Source organism: Petromyzon marinus, chromosome 42, assembly GCF_048934315.1.
Source record: "Petromyzon marinus isolate PM22_M1 ecotype Great Lakes invasive population chromosome 42, UKy_Petmar_22M1.pri1.0, whole genome shotgun sequence".
In the NCBI taxonomy this organism is placed as follows: Eukaryota; Metazoa; Chordata; class Hyperoartia; order Petromyzontiformes; family Petromyzontidae; genus Petromyzon; species Petromyzon marinus.
The window spans coordinates 2,342,724-2,360,302 of NC_133708.1; the positions used below are offsets into that span (position 1 = coordinate 2,342,724).

The 17,579-nt window shown below is 51.0% G+C and overlaps 1 protein-coding gene across 1 annotated transcript in view; it reads left to right on the forward strand.

Moving 5' to 3' along the window:
• The window catches only part of LOC116951296 (ras-related protein Rap-1b), a 66,612-nt gene that overhangs the window by 38,472 nt on the left and 10,561 nt on the right, over positions 1-17,579 (forward strand). Inside the window, exons 2-3 of the mRNA XM_032969816.2 lie at positions 7,844-7,932; positions 13,434-13,502. Of these exons, the coding sequence (XP_032825707.1) occupies positions 7,876-7,932; positions 13,434-13,502 (126 nt within the window). The 5' untranslated portion in view covers positions 7,844-7,875. The remainder of the gene's footprint in view (positions 1-7,843; positions 7,933-13,433; positions 13,503-17,579) is intronic.

A 17,579-nucleotide genomic window follows, 5' to 3' on the forward strand; every position in this document is an offset into this window, starting at 1 on the left:
ATCGGTGACTGGGCTGATATTATTATAAACCTACTACACGCAAGAGACCGCTTTAATCGCAATTCAATTTGGAGGTTTGTGGGTCTCAGAGTGTATGGGTCTCTGGTGAGACTCCCATCAACTTGCGTTGGCGTCACCGCAGCCGTTTTTGCTACCCCCGTGCCGATCCGGCGCTGGTGTTCTCCGTGCTACGGTTCAATTCGCGGGCAAACTATAAAAGCAAAAAACATTTTTTTTACCAGGTAAGGCCCCACTGAGCTATCTAGCTTTTTTTCAGAAGCGACCTGGCTATCACAAATGATAGCTCAACGAAGTGGCTCATCATCGGTTGGAAATTTATAGCAGTCAAAAATACTCTTAAGCGCGTGACCACGCGGACAGACGTGCAAACTCCAAATAAACAACAGGCAATCAAGCCCATGACCTTCTGTATACCAGGCGAGGTCGTGAACATCTCCCAGCCGCCGTGGCGAACACGGTGGCGGCAGCGGTGTTAAGTTTCGATGGGCCGTGTTGCCAAGGGCCGTGTTATTGGGGACCGGCCAAAGAAGTGGTGGTGGAGTTAAAAGGGGGGAATGTCTTCCGTTTGGACTATTACTCTCATAGCTCATCGTATTCCTCCAGGATAACCAAATGTTCTGATTATGATGGGCAGAGCCACCCCCCCCCCCCTCCCCATGGTAGCAACCAAGGGATCACTTTAAGAAGGTGTAAGTTCATACCTCGGTGGGCTTTTACCTGTTTAAGATGAAAACAACATTTTAGTTTTATTCATATATATTTTAAAAATGAGATCGTTATACCTTTCCTATACTTTGCACTCCTGTCGTGTTTTTGATTTGTTTGTTGTCATGACGTTCTGACCTCGTGCCCCCCCTTACTGGACATTTGTGAGAAAAGAGTTCTTCCAGCTCATCGGATTCCTCCGCTATTAACCAATAGATGTTGTACCCCGAAGCGGTTAGCTCTTGCGATGTCCGCTTTCCGTGGTGGTCGTCAACCACGTAAGGAGGGAGGTGGGGAAATTCACGAAAAAAGTGACGTTGCGAACATCATCGGCTGGGGACGATCAACGCACACCCCAAACGGTCGCCCTGCACAGTTCCCCAGCGAGGCTGTGAGCGTCCCCAACTGGCCAGAGACGTTTGAAGCTTTGTTGTCGTCACCCTCTGCTCCCCCACCCCATACTTCCTGACCACCGCCCTCGCCATGCAACCTTGCCAGTAACCCTGACAGCCGTCCATTCGTCACTAAGCGATGGCGACTGTCACCACCACCACCACCACGGTGCCTGTGCCAGGCCACTCCAACACCCGTGTGTAACCACTGCACACTCCACGCTAGACCACCAGTAGCAGCAGCAGCAGCCTCTGTCTATCCACTGTTGGGTGAAGGCCCTCCCTACCCCACACGGTCTCCCCACTGCTGCACGGTCCTGCGCTGTTACCAGCAGTCGGAGGGGAAGGATGGGACAGTCGAGACGGACAGGATGGGGGACGGATGGAAAGGACGGGACGGGGCTGGGAGGAGGGGTGGGGTGGGACAGAGTCATCGGCACACTTCATGAGTTTCACCCAATTAATCATCACCATCAAACTAAAATACATTATAAAAACTCAAGCGTGCGAATATTCCCGTTGCTAATTTTTCTACGAAGCAAGATTAAGCGCGGCTCCCCGCCCCCGTACCCCCTTCCAGCTGTTAGCGCCGCCGGCGCTTGTTTGCTTTCGGGCTCCGGCTTCCGCCGACCTCGGCCCCCGCGGTGCGATAACGGGCGGGAGGTTCCAGCCCCCCCCTTCGCCCCATCTCCCCACTCCACCCCGAGTCCAAGGTCTGCCGACGACAAGTTACCACGGCGACAACATCCTGTAGCTGCAGAGAGTCGCGTGCGAGGTCGGGGGAGGTTGAGGGGACAGGGAACAGTGGGGGAGGGGGGCGGCGGTGGCGGCTGTTGGGTCGTCACGCACAGACCCATAGACTCGTCACGCAGAGACCCATAGACTCGTCACGCAGAGACCCATAGACTCGTCATGCAGAGACCCATAGACTCGTCACATAGAGACCCATAGACTCACCACACAGAGACCCATAGACTCGTCACGCAGAGACCCATAGACTCGTCACATAGAGACCCATAGACTCACCACACAGAGACCCATAGACTCGTCATGCAGAGACCCATAGACTCGTCACGCAGAGACCCATAGACTCGTCATGCAGAGACCCATAGACTCGTCATGCAGAGACCCATAGACTCGTCATGCAGAGACCCATAGACTCGTCACGCAGAGACCCATAGACTCGTCACATAGAGACCCATAGACTCACCACACAGAGACCCATAGACTCGTCATGCAGAGACCCATAGACTCGTCACGCAGAGACCCATAGACTCGTCATGCAGAGACCCATAGACTCGTCATGCAGAGACCCATAGACTCGTCACATAGAGACCCATAGACTCACCACACAGAGACCCATAGACTCGTCACGCAGAGACCCATAGACTCGTCACGTAGAGACCCATAGACTCGTCACGTAGAGACCCATAGACTCGTCACGTAGAGACCCATAGACTCGTCACGTAGAGACCCATAGACTCGTCACGCAGAGACCCATAGACTCACCACACAGACCCATAGACTCACCACACAGAGACCCATAGACTCGTCATGCAGAGACCCATAGACTCGTCACGCAGAGACGCATAGACTCACCACACAGACCCATAGACTCACCACACAGAGACCCATAGACTCGTCATGCAGAGACCCATAGACTCCTCACGCAGAGACCCATAGACTCCTCACGCAGAAACCCATAGACTCGTCACGCAGAGACGCATAGACTCGTCACGCAGAGACCCATAGACTCACCACACAGACACCCATAGACTCGTCACGTAGAGACCCATAGACTCACCACACAGAGACCCATAGACTCGTCACGCAGAGACCCATAGACTCGTCACGTAGAGACCCATAGACTCGTCATGCAGAGACCCATAGACTCCTCACACAGACCCATAGACTCCTCACACAGAGACCCATAGACTCGTCATGCAGAGACCCATAGACTCGTCATGCAGAGACCCATAGACTCCTCACGCAGAGACCCATAGACGCGTCACGTAGAGACCCATAGACTCGTCACGCAGAGACCCATAGACTCGTCACGCAGAGACCCATAGACTCGTTACACAGAGACCCATAGACTCGTCACACAGAGACCCATAGACTCGTCATGCAGATACCTATAGACTCCTCACGCAGAGACCCATAGACTCATCACACAGGGACCCATCGACTCGTTACGCAGAGACCCATAGACTCGTCACGTAGAGACCCATAGACTCGTCACGCAGAGACCCATAGACTCATCACGCAGAGACCCATAGACTCCTCACGCAGAGACCCATAGACTCCTCACGCAGAGACCCATAGACTCGTCATGCAGAGACCCATAGACTCGTCACGCAGAGACCCATAGACTCATCACGCAGAGACCCATAGACTCCTCATGCAGAGACCCATAGACTCCTCACACAGAGACCTATAGACTCATCACACAGAGACCCATAGACTCATCACACAGAGACCCATAGACTCGTCACGTAGAGACCCATAGACTCGTCACGTAGAGACCCATAGACTCGTCACGTAGAGACCCATAGACTCGTCACGTAGAGACCCATAGACTCCTCACGCAGAGACCCATAGACTCGTCACGCAGAGACCCATAGACTCGTCACGCAGAGACCCATGGACTCGTCACGTAGAGACCCATAGACTCGTCACGCAGAGACCCATAGACTCGTCACGCAGAGACCCATAGACTCCTCACGCAGAGACCCATAGACTCATCACACAGGGACCCATCGACTCGTTACGCAGAGACCCATAGACTCGTCACGTAGAGACCCATAGACTCGTCACGCAGAGACCCATAGACTCATCACGCAGAGACCCATAGACTCGTTACACAGAGACCCATAGACTCCTCACGCAGAGACCCATAGACTCGTCACGCACAGACCCATAGACTCGTCATGTAGAGACCTATAGACTCGTCACGTAGAGACCCATAGACTCCTCACGCAGAGACCCATAGACTCATCACGCAGAGACCCATATACTCCTCACGCAGAGACCCATATACTCGTCACGCAGAGACCCATAGACTCGTCACGTAGCGACCCATAGACTCATCACACAGAGACCCATGGACTCGTCACGTAGAGACCCATAGACTCCTCACGCAGAGACCCATAGACTCATCACACAGAGACCCATAGACTCCTCACACAGAGACCCATAGACTCGTCACGTAGAGACCCATAGACTCCTCACGTAGAGACCCATATACTCGTCACGCAGAGACCTATAGACTCGTCACGTAGAGACCCATAGACTCATCACACAGAGACCCATGGACTCGTCACGTAGAGACCCATAGACGCCTCACACAGAGACCCATAGACTCCTCACACAGAGACCCATAGACGCCTCACACAGAGACCCATAGACTCGTCCCACAGAGACCCATAGATTATCATAGACTTCCTTCGGCTATCGCCTTTGTGGGCGGTTGGTCACAGGTGCTCGCCCACTGGCTCGGCAACATCGCGGCTGTGTACTCGTTCCCTGCCTTGACCCCCCCCCCCAGCCTGTGCCTTTTTATAGGTGGGCAGAGGCAGGGCCATCTCGCTATTTATATTTATTTTTCCTCCTCCACTCGTGCGCTCATGTGAGCGTTGCCGCCCCTGCCCACGCTGCCCGTTGTACATCGCCACTCGTCGCATTCACGTCGTCGGAAATATCCAGCGTGCCAACGTGGGAAGGCGGGGGGTGCAGGGAGAGAGATTGGAGATCAAGACTCTTACTTAGACTTTCGCAGAGACCCACAGACTCTCACAGAGACCCGTGGGCTCTCGTAGAGACCCGTGGACTTGCTTAGAACCCCATAAGTTTGCCACGAGGCCCAGAGACTCTGGCAGATCTATCGACTCGTGTAGAGATCCATAGACATGTACGGAGATCTACCCGGCCATGGGGCAGGCGCTTTTGTGGCCCAGTGGTCGGGGCTGGGGTTAGCGCGGGTGCCCAGAGACCGAGCACCTCACTCATTAGGGTGGCACGAGTGTTGGCCGCAAAGAAGGAAGCGCCAGTTTCCTGCCGTGATACCGCGCTTCTCGGCGCTTATGGGCGTTTTTTGGCGCTCTGTAGCGCTTCTCGACGATTCTCGACGCTCCTTCCTGGCCCCCGCGGCTCAAGAATATCTGCCCCCGGGCGAACAAACGCTGCGAGGCGCTGGCTGGGGGTCGTGCATGCGACCCCTACCTCAGAAGCGCCGAGCGCGCGCCGATTGAGTCACGAGTGAGAACGCACGCACCAAGTATTTAGTGGGGCAGGGTGACGATGATGGGGGGCGATGGAGATTCTGGTGACGATGGTAATTACGAAGGTGGTGGTGGTGATAGCGCAATGATGTCAACACGACAATGATTATGATAATGTGGTAAGAGCGGTGGGTGGACTGGGGAATGATGCTGCGTGCGTGGGGAACGGCGATGGTGCAGTGGTAAGCGCACTGTGCTACGAACCCGGTGACCCAAGTATACATTTTTGCTGCCAGCTCCAAATATCTGCTAAGGCTATACGGGGAGGCATCTTTATCTTTGCTACCATATTGTGATCGATTTTGTGTGTGCTGCATTGTGATTGTGTGCGAGATGTTAACTACCTCGCCTGGTATACAGGAAATCGTGGCTTCAATCCTGACCCTGACGCCTGTTATATATTTGTGGTTTACGTGTCTCTCTCCCTGTGGACACGAGGATTTTTTGTCCGGGTCCTCTGGTTTTGCCCTCCAAATTTCGAATCAACAGTCATGCGTTTAGGTAATTTGGCTGATATACATTTCCACGTGATAAGCCACTTCATTGGGCCATTATTTGTGTGACCAGGTCACTTCTGAAAAAGAGCTACAGTAGTACCTCGGTATTCGTCGTTGATTCGTTCCAGAAGGTAGGAGGACTTATACCGAAAATAACGTATATACCAGACGAATTTCTCCCATAAGAAATAAAGGGAATAATCCGTTCCAGAGTATAATAAATTATATTTATATGGCATATTATACATTAATGTTGTCGTATAAGATAATGTAGACACTACTTATTACTAAAATGCATACATAAATTAAAATGAAAAAACACGTGAATATTCACGGAGTTTTAACAGAGGTTGTGCACTGAACGAGATCTACAGGCAGACTGAGGCGCGGCGCTTTGTTTCAGTCGTGAACGGGGGTCTACGCGGGTACTGTACGCGGTGACTCATCCCGACCCAGACAAGTTCTAGCAAGCGCCTCGTATTCCATCAATACGGCGTATCCCAAGACGTTTTTTTCTTATCAGAACACGCCGTATACCAAATTCGACGTACTCCAAAGTGGTCGTATACCGAGGTATGACTGTATATAGCTCAGCGGGCCTTGGCTGGTAAAATAAAAATAGTTTAGCCTGTAAGCATACTTGAGTTTGTGAATGTATACCTGCACAGCCTGGCAAAAGCGCCGTGGTGACGTCACCGCCACTTAGTGGCGAATGGCGGTTGTTGTTCTTCTTTGGTTCTTTCGGTAAAGTCACGTAGAATGAGAATAAAATAATAAATTGATAAAATAAAATAACACAATAATATTCTCACGACGTTTCGGCCACAACACAAGCGGCCTTCATCAGGTGAAGGGAGCGAGACTGTCTGGTAGGACAGCGCTGGAGTGAGAGAGCCACGTTCAGATCACGGCTTTTAAGCTGTGTGAGAGGAACAAAGAGCCCTCAAATTTCCGTACCACGGATAGCTACGGGCCCCGTTCAGACGGACGAGTTCGTCCATGGTCGGAACAGAGGAGGGGGAGAGAGACAGCTGCGAAGCCCTTAGAGTCGCGGCATGGGTGTGCAGTGGTGCAGTGGGGTTATTGTGCTGCACTACGATCCCGGCGACCCGAGTTCCATTCCCGCTTGCTCGCCACCACAAACAGTGGCGAATATCTGAATCGGTCCCTGGGTCTCCCTTATGTCAACTCGACCTAAAAAATCAGTACCTGTTGCCGTGTGTAAACATCGGCATTTGGGGGAGTCCAGAGGCGGCCAGAAGTTGGTGGAAGCCTCGCCCACGCGCCCCCTCGTGTGGCGTGCCGGCATTCATGTATCTGTGTATGGATGTTGAACTTCTTTCAAACCGTACGTAGCCAACCGTGCTAATCGGAGGTGCATACGTGGTCGCAAACGGCACTGGCCCATAATAGACTTTTTTTGGGGGTTAGATCTCATAAATAAATAAATGCTTAGTTAAACCCGCCATCACCCGACACAGCCAATTAGTCAGGGTTGTCACGTAAACAAAACATGCCAATTAGTTACTAGTTGAGCAGTAACCGGTTGTGTGTTGGAGAGTAAACCCACTACAACATTTACAATTCGAGTACCGTGATGTTTCACTGGTAACAACAACAACAACCAGTGTCATCAGGCAACCGCCACAGAGTTGTGGAGAAATCCTCCTCCTGTTTTGCTCTTAAATAGAGGTCAGTGTGATGTCCCGTCACTTGTGAAGCCGATCAGGTGCGAAGGCCACTGTGAATATTGTGACGAACCAAACCAATAATAGATACCCCCTCTGGTCTCGCAACGAATTGCCACGTTTTGTTTAAGCGACACAACTTTACCAGTTGGCCGTGTCGGGTGGTGGCGGGTTGAACGACGCATTCATTTTTAATCCGACAATCTATTGAAGGACTACAGGCGGCGGGTATTTACATCTTAGTCCTTGTTGTCTCCCAGGTGTGTGCAGGTGAGGGCTTCCCCGTGTCACGATGCGGGAGTACAAGCTGGTGGTGCTGGGGTCTGGTGGAGTGGGGAAGTCCGCCCTGGTGAGTGACGTCACCCCCCCCACCATCACCCACCTCACCACCACACCCCACACACCCACCTCACCCACCTCACCCGCTCACCGCCGACCTGGCAGACTCTTCACCGCGACACCGTCCGCGTGTCCCCTGGGCGATGTGCACCATCGGCGAGTGACGTTGCACTGGGCGCCGAGGGCAGTCTTTCCGTCTTGTTCGGCACCGCACGCTCCTGCAACAACCACCACCAACAAAAGACGGAAGAGGTCCCCCCGTATTATAGCCTTAACAGACTGGAGGGGCAAGTGCTCGTTAGCGAGTAGCAACTATAAAGGCCGGAAGGGTACACGAGGGGGTGGGTGGCCAGCACCACGGCCGACCGCCTTTGTTTCCTCGGTGGTGATGTTTAGACACCCCCACCAGGTATTAATTTGAGGCTGAGTCGACCTAGGGGAGACCCAGGACCGGTTCAGATAACCGTCGCTGATGTTGGCCGTGAACGGGAATCGAACTCGGGCCGCTGGGTTCGTAGCGCAGGGCGCGAACCGCTACGCTACCGCTCCCTCCCACCAACACACACACACACCGGCGCGATGGTCCGTTAAGCTGCGCCGTGTGGGGGGGTTTTCCACGTTCGCATGCCGGGGGGGGGGGGGGGCAGCCAGGGACATCCCAGCACAAGCGACGTCGAGTTTCCGTGACGCGTGTGCCAAGCAGCTGGTAATTGACGTTGTGGTCCCAATGAGGACAACAGTGATGATGATGACGACGACGATGATGGTCAGGGCTGGATTAAGTTACGGGAGGCATGGGGGCCCCAGGATGTTTATATGTTTTTTGGGGAGGAGGGGGAGCGGGGGGAGCTCCTCTGTATATTCAGTTCCTTGCCTTCACTGTTTTTTACTACTAGCACCACCAGCCATTGAAAACTATTTTTTTATTTTACCAGGTAAGGCCCCACTGAGCTGTATGATAGCTCATTAAGTGGCTTATCACGTGGACATTTATAGCAGCCAAATACTCTAAAGCCGGAGTCCATGGGTCTCTGTCGGAGTCCATGGGTCTCTGTCGGAGTCCATGGGTCTCTGTCGGAGCCCGTGGGTCTCTGTCGGAGTCCATGGGTCTCTGTCGGAGTCCATGGGTCTCTGTCGGAGTCCATGGGTCTCTGTCGGAGCCCATGGGTCTCTGTCGGAGCCCATGGGTCTCTGTCGGAGTCCATGGGTCTCGGTCTACAGTATCTCTCTGCACCTCGCCTTCCGAGTGCCCGCCGGGAATTTGCCGACGGCGTGAACGCGACGAGTGGCGAGCCGGTGCACGGGCAGCCCGGGGAGCAGTCTTGCGCGACCGCGGTGGCCAAGAGGGTCACACGTTTGGCGCACGGCGGCCCTTCGCTGGCTGCGCGTGCGACGGTCGGATGTACGTGCCGACGTTAAAATTGATGCGTCGGCGCGTCCATTACAAGCTCCATTTCACACACGTGCCGCATCGCACAAAAAAAAAACCAAGGGGACTTGCGCCGAATGTTCATTAGACGTTGTCTTGGCATTCGCCGGCACGTTTCTCCGCGCGGTAATTGGGTCGTTGTTGGCTGTCGTTCTTGTTGTGTCTCTAGGTCTGTAGGGCAATTCTGCCGCTTGTTCGAAACCGTGGTGCGCGCGTACCGCAGGATTTGCGATGTGAAACGGCGTACGACAGGCGTCGCCGTTGCAAACATCAAACGATGAGAGCGGTGGCTCTCTGGGTGTGTGTGGGGTGGAAGGGTTGGTGGGGGGCTGGGGGGGTTGAGTGGTGGGGTGGCTTGCCGCTGTAAACGGGGGGGAAAAAAAATCCATAATGGAGGTTTTTTGGCTTCGATCGCGTCAATGTATAAATGTGTCGTTTAAACCCGCAACCACCTGACACAGCCAACTAGTAAGGGTTGGCTGTGTTGGGTGGCAGTCGCCAAATTCACGTTTTTAAGTATTTGGTTACTGCCATAAATTTCCACGTAATGATGATAAGCCACTACGTGGGGCTATTATTTGACATTCTATAAAAAAAATTGCTTCATAGCTCAGTGTGTGGGGCCCTTAACCTGGTAAATAAATAAAAAACGTGGTTTCTCTCCTGGATAAAATCAGTGAAATGTTAGTTCAACCATGTGAAATGTTTGTGGTCTGTTCACACGGCAAATCGTGCTGCCGGAACACCGCCACCAGCGGCCGCGCCCGGAGTACCCAGAAAAACTTTGGCGTCAGTAATTTGAGCCGGTCGTTCCGTTGGGGCCGGGAGCGTTCCCCACCGCCCCTCAGGTTCGGCTCCCCCACCGCCGCAGTTTTCCTCGGTGGAGAGATTCCATTGCTGCTGCTGCTGCTGCTGCTGCTTTAAACTCGGCCTGAAATAAAATTTCAAGACGGGGAGGGGTGGTGGTTGGGGTTGGAGCGTGCCTTGCCTCTCATCCACGCAGCTCCACGGTGGTGAGATGTTAACTACCTCGCCTGGTATGCAGGAGGTCGTGGGTCGATCCCGACCCTGGCGCCTGCTGCTGCTGCTGGATGTTTGGAGTTTGCGTAAATTTTTCTCGTAGTCCTCCGGTTTTCCGCTCCACATTTAGAATCGACGTCACGCATTTTGAACATTTGGCTGCTATAAATTTGCACTTGATGATGATAAGCCACTTCATTGAGCTATAATTTTGCTTCTGCAAAAGAGGTACGTAGCAGCTCAGTCGGGCCTTAGCTGGTAAACTAAAAATAGTTTTTAGTTTAGATCCCACGGCGTGGTGGCATGGACTCCGGCTCTCACCATAGCCGGCAAATTAAGCCCCCCCCCCTTCCACTATTGAAGTCCCTTTATTAATTTTGTATTTATCTTTGGTTTTTTCGGTAAAGTCACGTAGAAATAAGAAAAAATACAATTACATAATATACGACGTTTCGATTGCAACACAAGCAATCATCATCAGGTAGAGGAAACACATAACCGCAGATATATATACAGACCTTAAGTAGAGGGAATTAACACAGATATACCAGGGGATACTGATGATGATTGCTTGTGTGGCAATCGAAACGTCGTATATTATGTAATTTTATTTTTTCTTATTTCTACGTGACTTTGTCGAAAAAAAAACAAAGATTAATTCCTGCAGTCACGAAAGCACCAAATCTAGTTTTAATTTTTATTTACTTCGCTCTTTAATCGAGTTGACCTTGCTTCGGTTGCGCTGTGTCTTGCGAGGGCGCAGGATAGTTCTATACTTAAGAATCTGTATTTATACTTTTAGATTTGAAGCTTTCGTGACTGCAAGGATTCATACTCTTTGGTTTTATTCGGTAAAGTCACGTAGGTAAAATAAAATAAAAGAAAACAATGAAATCCTTTCGGAAACGTGCAAATTATTTTATTTTACCTACGTCACTTTACCGAATGAAACCAAAGAGTACCTATTTATACTGGTAGGAACGAAGTTGTAAACTGAGTGTACCAGCCTGCAATAGATTAATGTATCCGTCCGTCCGTCCCCTTTCAATACTTTAACGAAGTGAAATCTCGTGCTGTTGGGTGTAAAATCAGCAATAGACAGCGCAGAGACTTGTCCTACCAGCCCACCCTGCAGGGACCTGTTACTGCAGGAGGAGCTTTAAAGCTCGCTATTTCACAGATGGTCCACTAGGGGCACAGGGTAAGAACGTGACAACAACAAACAGTACAAAAAACACGATAGTAGTGCAAAGTACAAGAAAGGTAAACTAATCTCCCACATACAAGTACAGTGCAACCTTGCATTGCGAGCATTATTCGTTTTGGAAACGTGCTCGTCATCCAAAGCACTCGTATATCAAAGCGATTTTCCCCATACGAAATAATGGAAACTCAGATGATTCGTTCCACAGCCCAAAAATACTGTTTTCATATAAATATGATTAATACAAAATACCTTTTTAATATTTTTTTTATTATTTAAATGTAATAAAAAGGTAATGCAATTTATTAATTACATTTAATCGTGGCTGGTGTGAGGGAGACGAGAGAGAGGAGGAGGAGGGTTATTGTGTAGGACGACTTTCACTTGCAGTACAGTTACTAAAGAACAATCACTACACTTGGACACAAAATAAAAAAATGCTTTACGTACACACACGTCGTCACAACACTATACTGTAGTAAACAGTATATATGTCGTCACAACACTATAGTACTGTAGTAAACAGTATACACGTGGTCACAACACTATAGTACTGTAGTAAACAGTACACACGTGGTCACAACACTATAGTACTGTAGTAAACAGTACACACGTGGTCACAACACTATAGTACTGTAGTAAACAGTATATACGTGGTCACAACACTATAGTACTATAGTAAACAGTATACACGTGGTCACAACACTATAGTACTATAGTAAACAGTATACACGTGGTCACAACACTATAGTAATGTAGTAAACAGTATACACGTGGTCACAACACTATAGTACTGCAGTAAACAGTATACACGTGGTCACAACACTATAGTACTGTAGTAAACAGTATACACGTGATCACAACACTATAGTACTGTAGTAAACAGTATACACGTGGTCACAACACTATAGTGCTGTAGTAAACAGTATACACGTGGTCATAACACTATAGTACTGTAGTAAACAGTACACACGTGGTCACAACACTATAGTACTGTAGTAAACAGTATACACGTGGTCACAACACTATAGTACTGTAGTTAACAGTATATACGTGGTCACAACACTATAGTACTGTAGTAAACAGTACACGTGGTCACAACACTATAGTACTGTAGTAAACAGTATACACGTGGTCACAACACTATAGTGCTGTAGTAAACAGTATACACGTGGTCACAACACTATAGTGCTGTAGTAAACAGTATACACGTGGTCACAACACTATAGTGCTGTAGTAAACAGTATACACGTGGTCACAACACTATAGTACTGTAGTAAACAGTATACACGTGGTCACAACACTACAGTACTGTAGTAAACAGTATACACGTGGTCACAACACTATAGTACTGTAGTAAACAGTATACACGTGGTCACAACACTATAGTACTGTAGTAAACAGTATACACGTGGTCACAACGCTATACTGTAGTAAACAGTATTCGCTCGCACGGATGTTGACTATACGAGTGAGGCACGCCGACTGAGACCGAGCATGGGAGATGATTACCCACAATCCCGCAGCGACAGAGAGAGAGAGAAGAACCATTGTCTCAGTTGTGATCACGTGACGCTCGGCAGACAAAGCGTTATTCTGTACGTACTGCTCGTATTGCAAGACCCTCGCTCGTTTATGAAATTATTATTTATTTAAAAAAAATTTGCTCGTCTTGCAAAACACTCACAGACCAAGCTACTCGCAATCCAAGGTTTCACTGTACAACTAAACCATCCCCATCCTACCCAGGCAAAGCCCACGAACGACGCTCTACACAAATTAATTATCACACGGTGGGTGAAATGCTCGCGCTGATGTGCCTAACATTTGGACACCTTTTTCCCGGTGTTTTCCGCAGACGGTACAGTTCGTGCAAGGAATATTTGTGGAGAAGTATGATCCCACCATCGAAGACTCCTACCGGAAGGTGCGGTGGATTGTTGTTGTGTTGCACCCTTTCATTTAACTCGCTCTGTCTGTTGTGGTCGTTGTTGTTGTCGTCGTCGTTGTTGTATCCTCAAATCTTGTAACTCAATGTTAACCCACTTCCCAATGTGGTATCGACTGCAAACTTGGTATACTTATGTCATAGTAATGATAATACTATATTATATCGTAAAATAATAGATATTTTTAGACATTATTTTTAATATGTAATGTTTCAGCTTGTGTCTTATTGTCCACGGTCAACTGACGTTGGGTGTCAATGGCCACGGTCCCTTACGTTGTGGCAAGCTTCAGGGGCCACTTACTGGAGTGGTGGAGTTCTCCCATTACTAGTACGTTTCATAAAAGGGTGTTTTAAAAGAAATATTTTTTATTATTACTTATTTTACTTTAACACCAGCCGCGTGATCGTTCCATTTGTAGTTTTAACTTGGGTTAGATCGCGTGCATACAAATGCGTGGTTGAACCCGCCGCCGCCGCCGCCACCACCACCCGACACAGCCAATCGGTTGTTAGGCTGTGTCTCGCAAGCAGAACGATGCTGCTTCATTCGCTCATTGTGAATGTTGTGCAGTGGGTTTTACTCTCCCAACACGCTACCGTGTGCTGTGCGAGTAGCGAATTGGCCACGTTTTGTTTACGCGACACATCCTTACTTATCCGATTCGAAGCTATCGTGACTGCAGGAATCCATACTCTCTTTGGTTCTCTCGGTAAAGTCACGTAGGTAGGAAAAATTAAATCAAACAAAAAATAATATATCACGACGTTTCGATAAATGAATAACCTCTTGTTGTAACTGCTCTCTCGCTGGTTCAGCGGTTCCACTGCTGGATTATTTTTTCCCCGCCTGAGGACGACCGCTTGTGTTGCGATCGAAACGTCGTGATTTATTATTTAGTTTATTAAATTTTTCTACCTACGTGACTTTACCGAAAGAACCAAAGAGTATACAACCTTACTTAATTGGCCATGTGTCGGGGTGGCCGTGGCGGGTTTAACGCCACCAAACCCAAAACAAACCCCCATGGTGGATCATATTGGTCGCGAAAGCCCTCCCACTACTCCCTGCCAAACCGTTTAATTCGTCCGTTCTTTCATTCGGTTGTGCCCCGTCAATTGAAGCCATTGGCGGGACCCCGGGGGTCCCATCACTCCCCCGGTGGTGGTGGGAAAAAACGCGTAGCGACACGAGTCTTTGTTGCCTTACCGACAACAACAAAACTAGTGGTCAATCGATTGGCCTCGTCGAGAGCTACTCGGGGCACTAAGTTTCGTAAAAAGTTGAAAAATTACACAAACACGTTAAATTCACCGCCTGGAGGGGCGGGCGGGGCTCGCCTTGGCAAAGAAGCTGAGGATCGACGGCTGACCGGAGGGCGTCGTCGCCGCACGCTACTGCGGCGGACGCCCGGGCTTGCGCTTGGCCGGTGGGGTGGCGCCCATCGTGTCGATCGCCGCCTGCTGCTGGCGCTTGCTGGCGCGAGTCTGGGCGGGCGGCGCGTTGCTGTCGGGATCACGTAGTGGGTGGACTGAAAAATAATAATTATTATTATTGACCTGATTTTTGCGGGACCCCGGGGTCCCGCCAAATGATTCAATTGTTTGTTCATTCTGACGCCCCCTATATCACTGCCGTGTGATAATTAGCAGGCCTCCTTTCTCCCGTTCGCCCGGCGAGATAGGCACGTCGGGTTCGTATCCGCGTTGACGGGGGGGGCCCGTGCTGAAATCCATGCGTGTGCTTGGGGCGGACTTGTTACTCCCGCTACGAGGTTTCTCCGCCATCCAGCAGTGGACTGAGCGTGGCTCTCTGACGATGATGTAACTCTTGAGGTTGGCACCAAGTGTCAGGAGGAATGCTGCCACTTGAGTTGAGGCTGTGGTTCACCGTCGATTGTCGGGCTGATTCCAACGTTACCCGGCGGTCCCGGGCCTATCCGGCAAAACCGCTCCAAAGGCAGTAACCAGTCCGGCTATCGGCACTGCGTGTGTTCCAAAACACCAAGTAGCTACGCTTGATTTCACTGTCAAATATGATATACACTACATTATACACTACATGCAGAATAAACAAGGAAAATACTGCACGTGTATACATCACCCCATGCAGAGGCTTCGAGATCGGAGTGGCAAGTACGGTGCTGTAAATACAGTCACCTATTACAGTAAATACAGTAACCTATTACAGTAAATACAGTAACCTATTACAGTAAATACAGTAACCTATTACAGTAGGATATTTTTGTATTTTTATGTTTTTCCGTGCCGATTTCACACAGTAAACACATTAAAAATACGAATATTTATTAACACCCCCGAAGCGGCCGGACAATCGATTGGCTACTTTCTTGTTAACCGTTTAAATAGAGTGGATCAGAGTTGGCTAAAAGAGTTTGAAAGCTGAAGTGACGAGACGTAGTGAATCCCCTCACCCCGAAACCGCCTCGCCCTAAAACCTCCACCCTGGATTAGTTTAAATATCCTTCGAGTGGGAGTCGGCAGGTCTAGAACCAAGATGGGGCTACTCTATGAACTCGCCACCATCACCACCACCCCAAGCCGCGTGCTCGGCACCGCTTGCCACATCATCACCACCACCACCATCACCACCACGAGTCATGCCCTCTCCACTGCTGGCCACATCATCGTCAACACTATCACGTGCCCGCTGCCGGATAAACTTACGGGGGAGGAGGGGGGACGAGGGGGGGAGTGAGGGCGAGGGGGGATGAGGGAGGAGCTCTCACCGGTGGATCTCATTGAGGCCACTTGCCTGGAGTGATTTGCGCGGGGGGGGGGAGGGGGTCGGCAACCCCCCGTTGCCTTCGCCGGCTCCGCCGTGCCGAGTTCCATGCCGACGCCATTCCACCCGGCTGGATGGGGAGGGGGTGGAGCGCTTACCCCTGAGGCCGACAACAATTTAAAGTTTTTTTTTTTCGTTTGAGCTGCACATTAGCACCGCTGTAATCCCCTTTAATTACGCTGGGGATCGCCGATTATTATTTTAAAACCCCATGTTCCCCCACGTCGCGTAGACGTCTGCAAGTTGAAGGGTGCGGGGGTTCCTCCCCCCCCCAGCTCAGCCGCTGAATCCCGGAACGCACGCCAGCGGCTCTGCGTACATTTTTATTCGGGGTTATTGTAGCGCCATCGTTACAGGTGACGTACAGCAACGCGCGTTGCTGTACGTCGTCGGAAAGGGAATCCCCCCCCCCTCCACGGGGGAAGAAAAACCGAGTTTTGTTTAAAATAACATAATACAAAGTCAACTGGTGGACGGCATCGGAAAAGGGGGGGGGGCGGGAAGGGGTTGATGGCGCGCGCCGAACGGGGGGGGGGGTGGGTCGGGGCCGCCCCCCACCCACCTCCCCCTTGGCCAGCGTGGAGAAGGAAGCGTGGCGTTTGACTGGGCCCCCCGGGGGACAAGTGGGGGGGGGTGTAACAGGAATCCCGCGGAGTCGTCTCGCTGCGTGCCCGTGGGGTGGAGTTATTTTCAAGTTGGGAACGTCACTGTTGACAATCCGCGGCCGTGTGTGCGCTGTGCCCCCTTCAGCTCCGTTACACTATTTAGCCCCCCCCCCCCCCCAGCAAGAGCCCCCTCGGGGGGGTGGGGGGCCTTGTGTCAATGTATCCCTGTCGGCCGCGAGCCATCGTAGTTTAGCCTCGCCCCACAGGGGGGGAGCGCACCACGCCGAGAGAGACACGCCGGTGCCCGCTTTTGGGGGATTCAAATAAAGCCGTGCGCCAGCCGACCGCCGGGGTTACAGCTGAGCAGTGCCCCGTCCCCAGGCATGGGCGGCAACGGGGCCCTTGACCGCCTCTCCCCGCCGTGTGTGCGCACGTGCGTGTGTGCGCGGGCTTGTATGTGTGTGTGCGTGCATGTGTGCGAGCTTGCGTACGTGTGTGTGTATGTTCATGTGTGCGCATTGTGTGAGCTTGTGTGTGTGTGTGCGTGCATGTGTGCGAGCTTGCGTGTGTGTGTGTACGTTCATGTGTGCGCATTGTGTGAGCTTGCGTGCGTATGTGTGTGCGTGTGTGTGTGCGTGTGTGTGT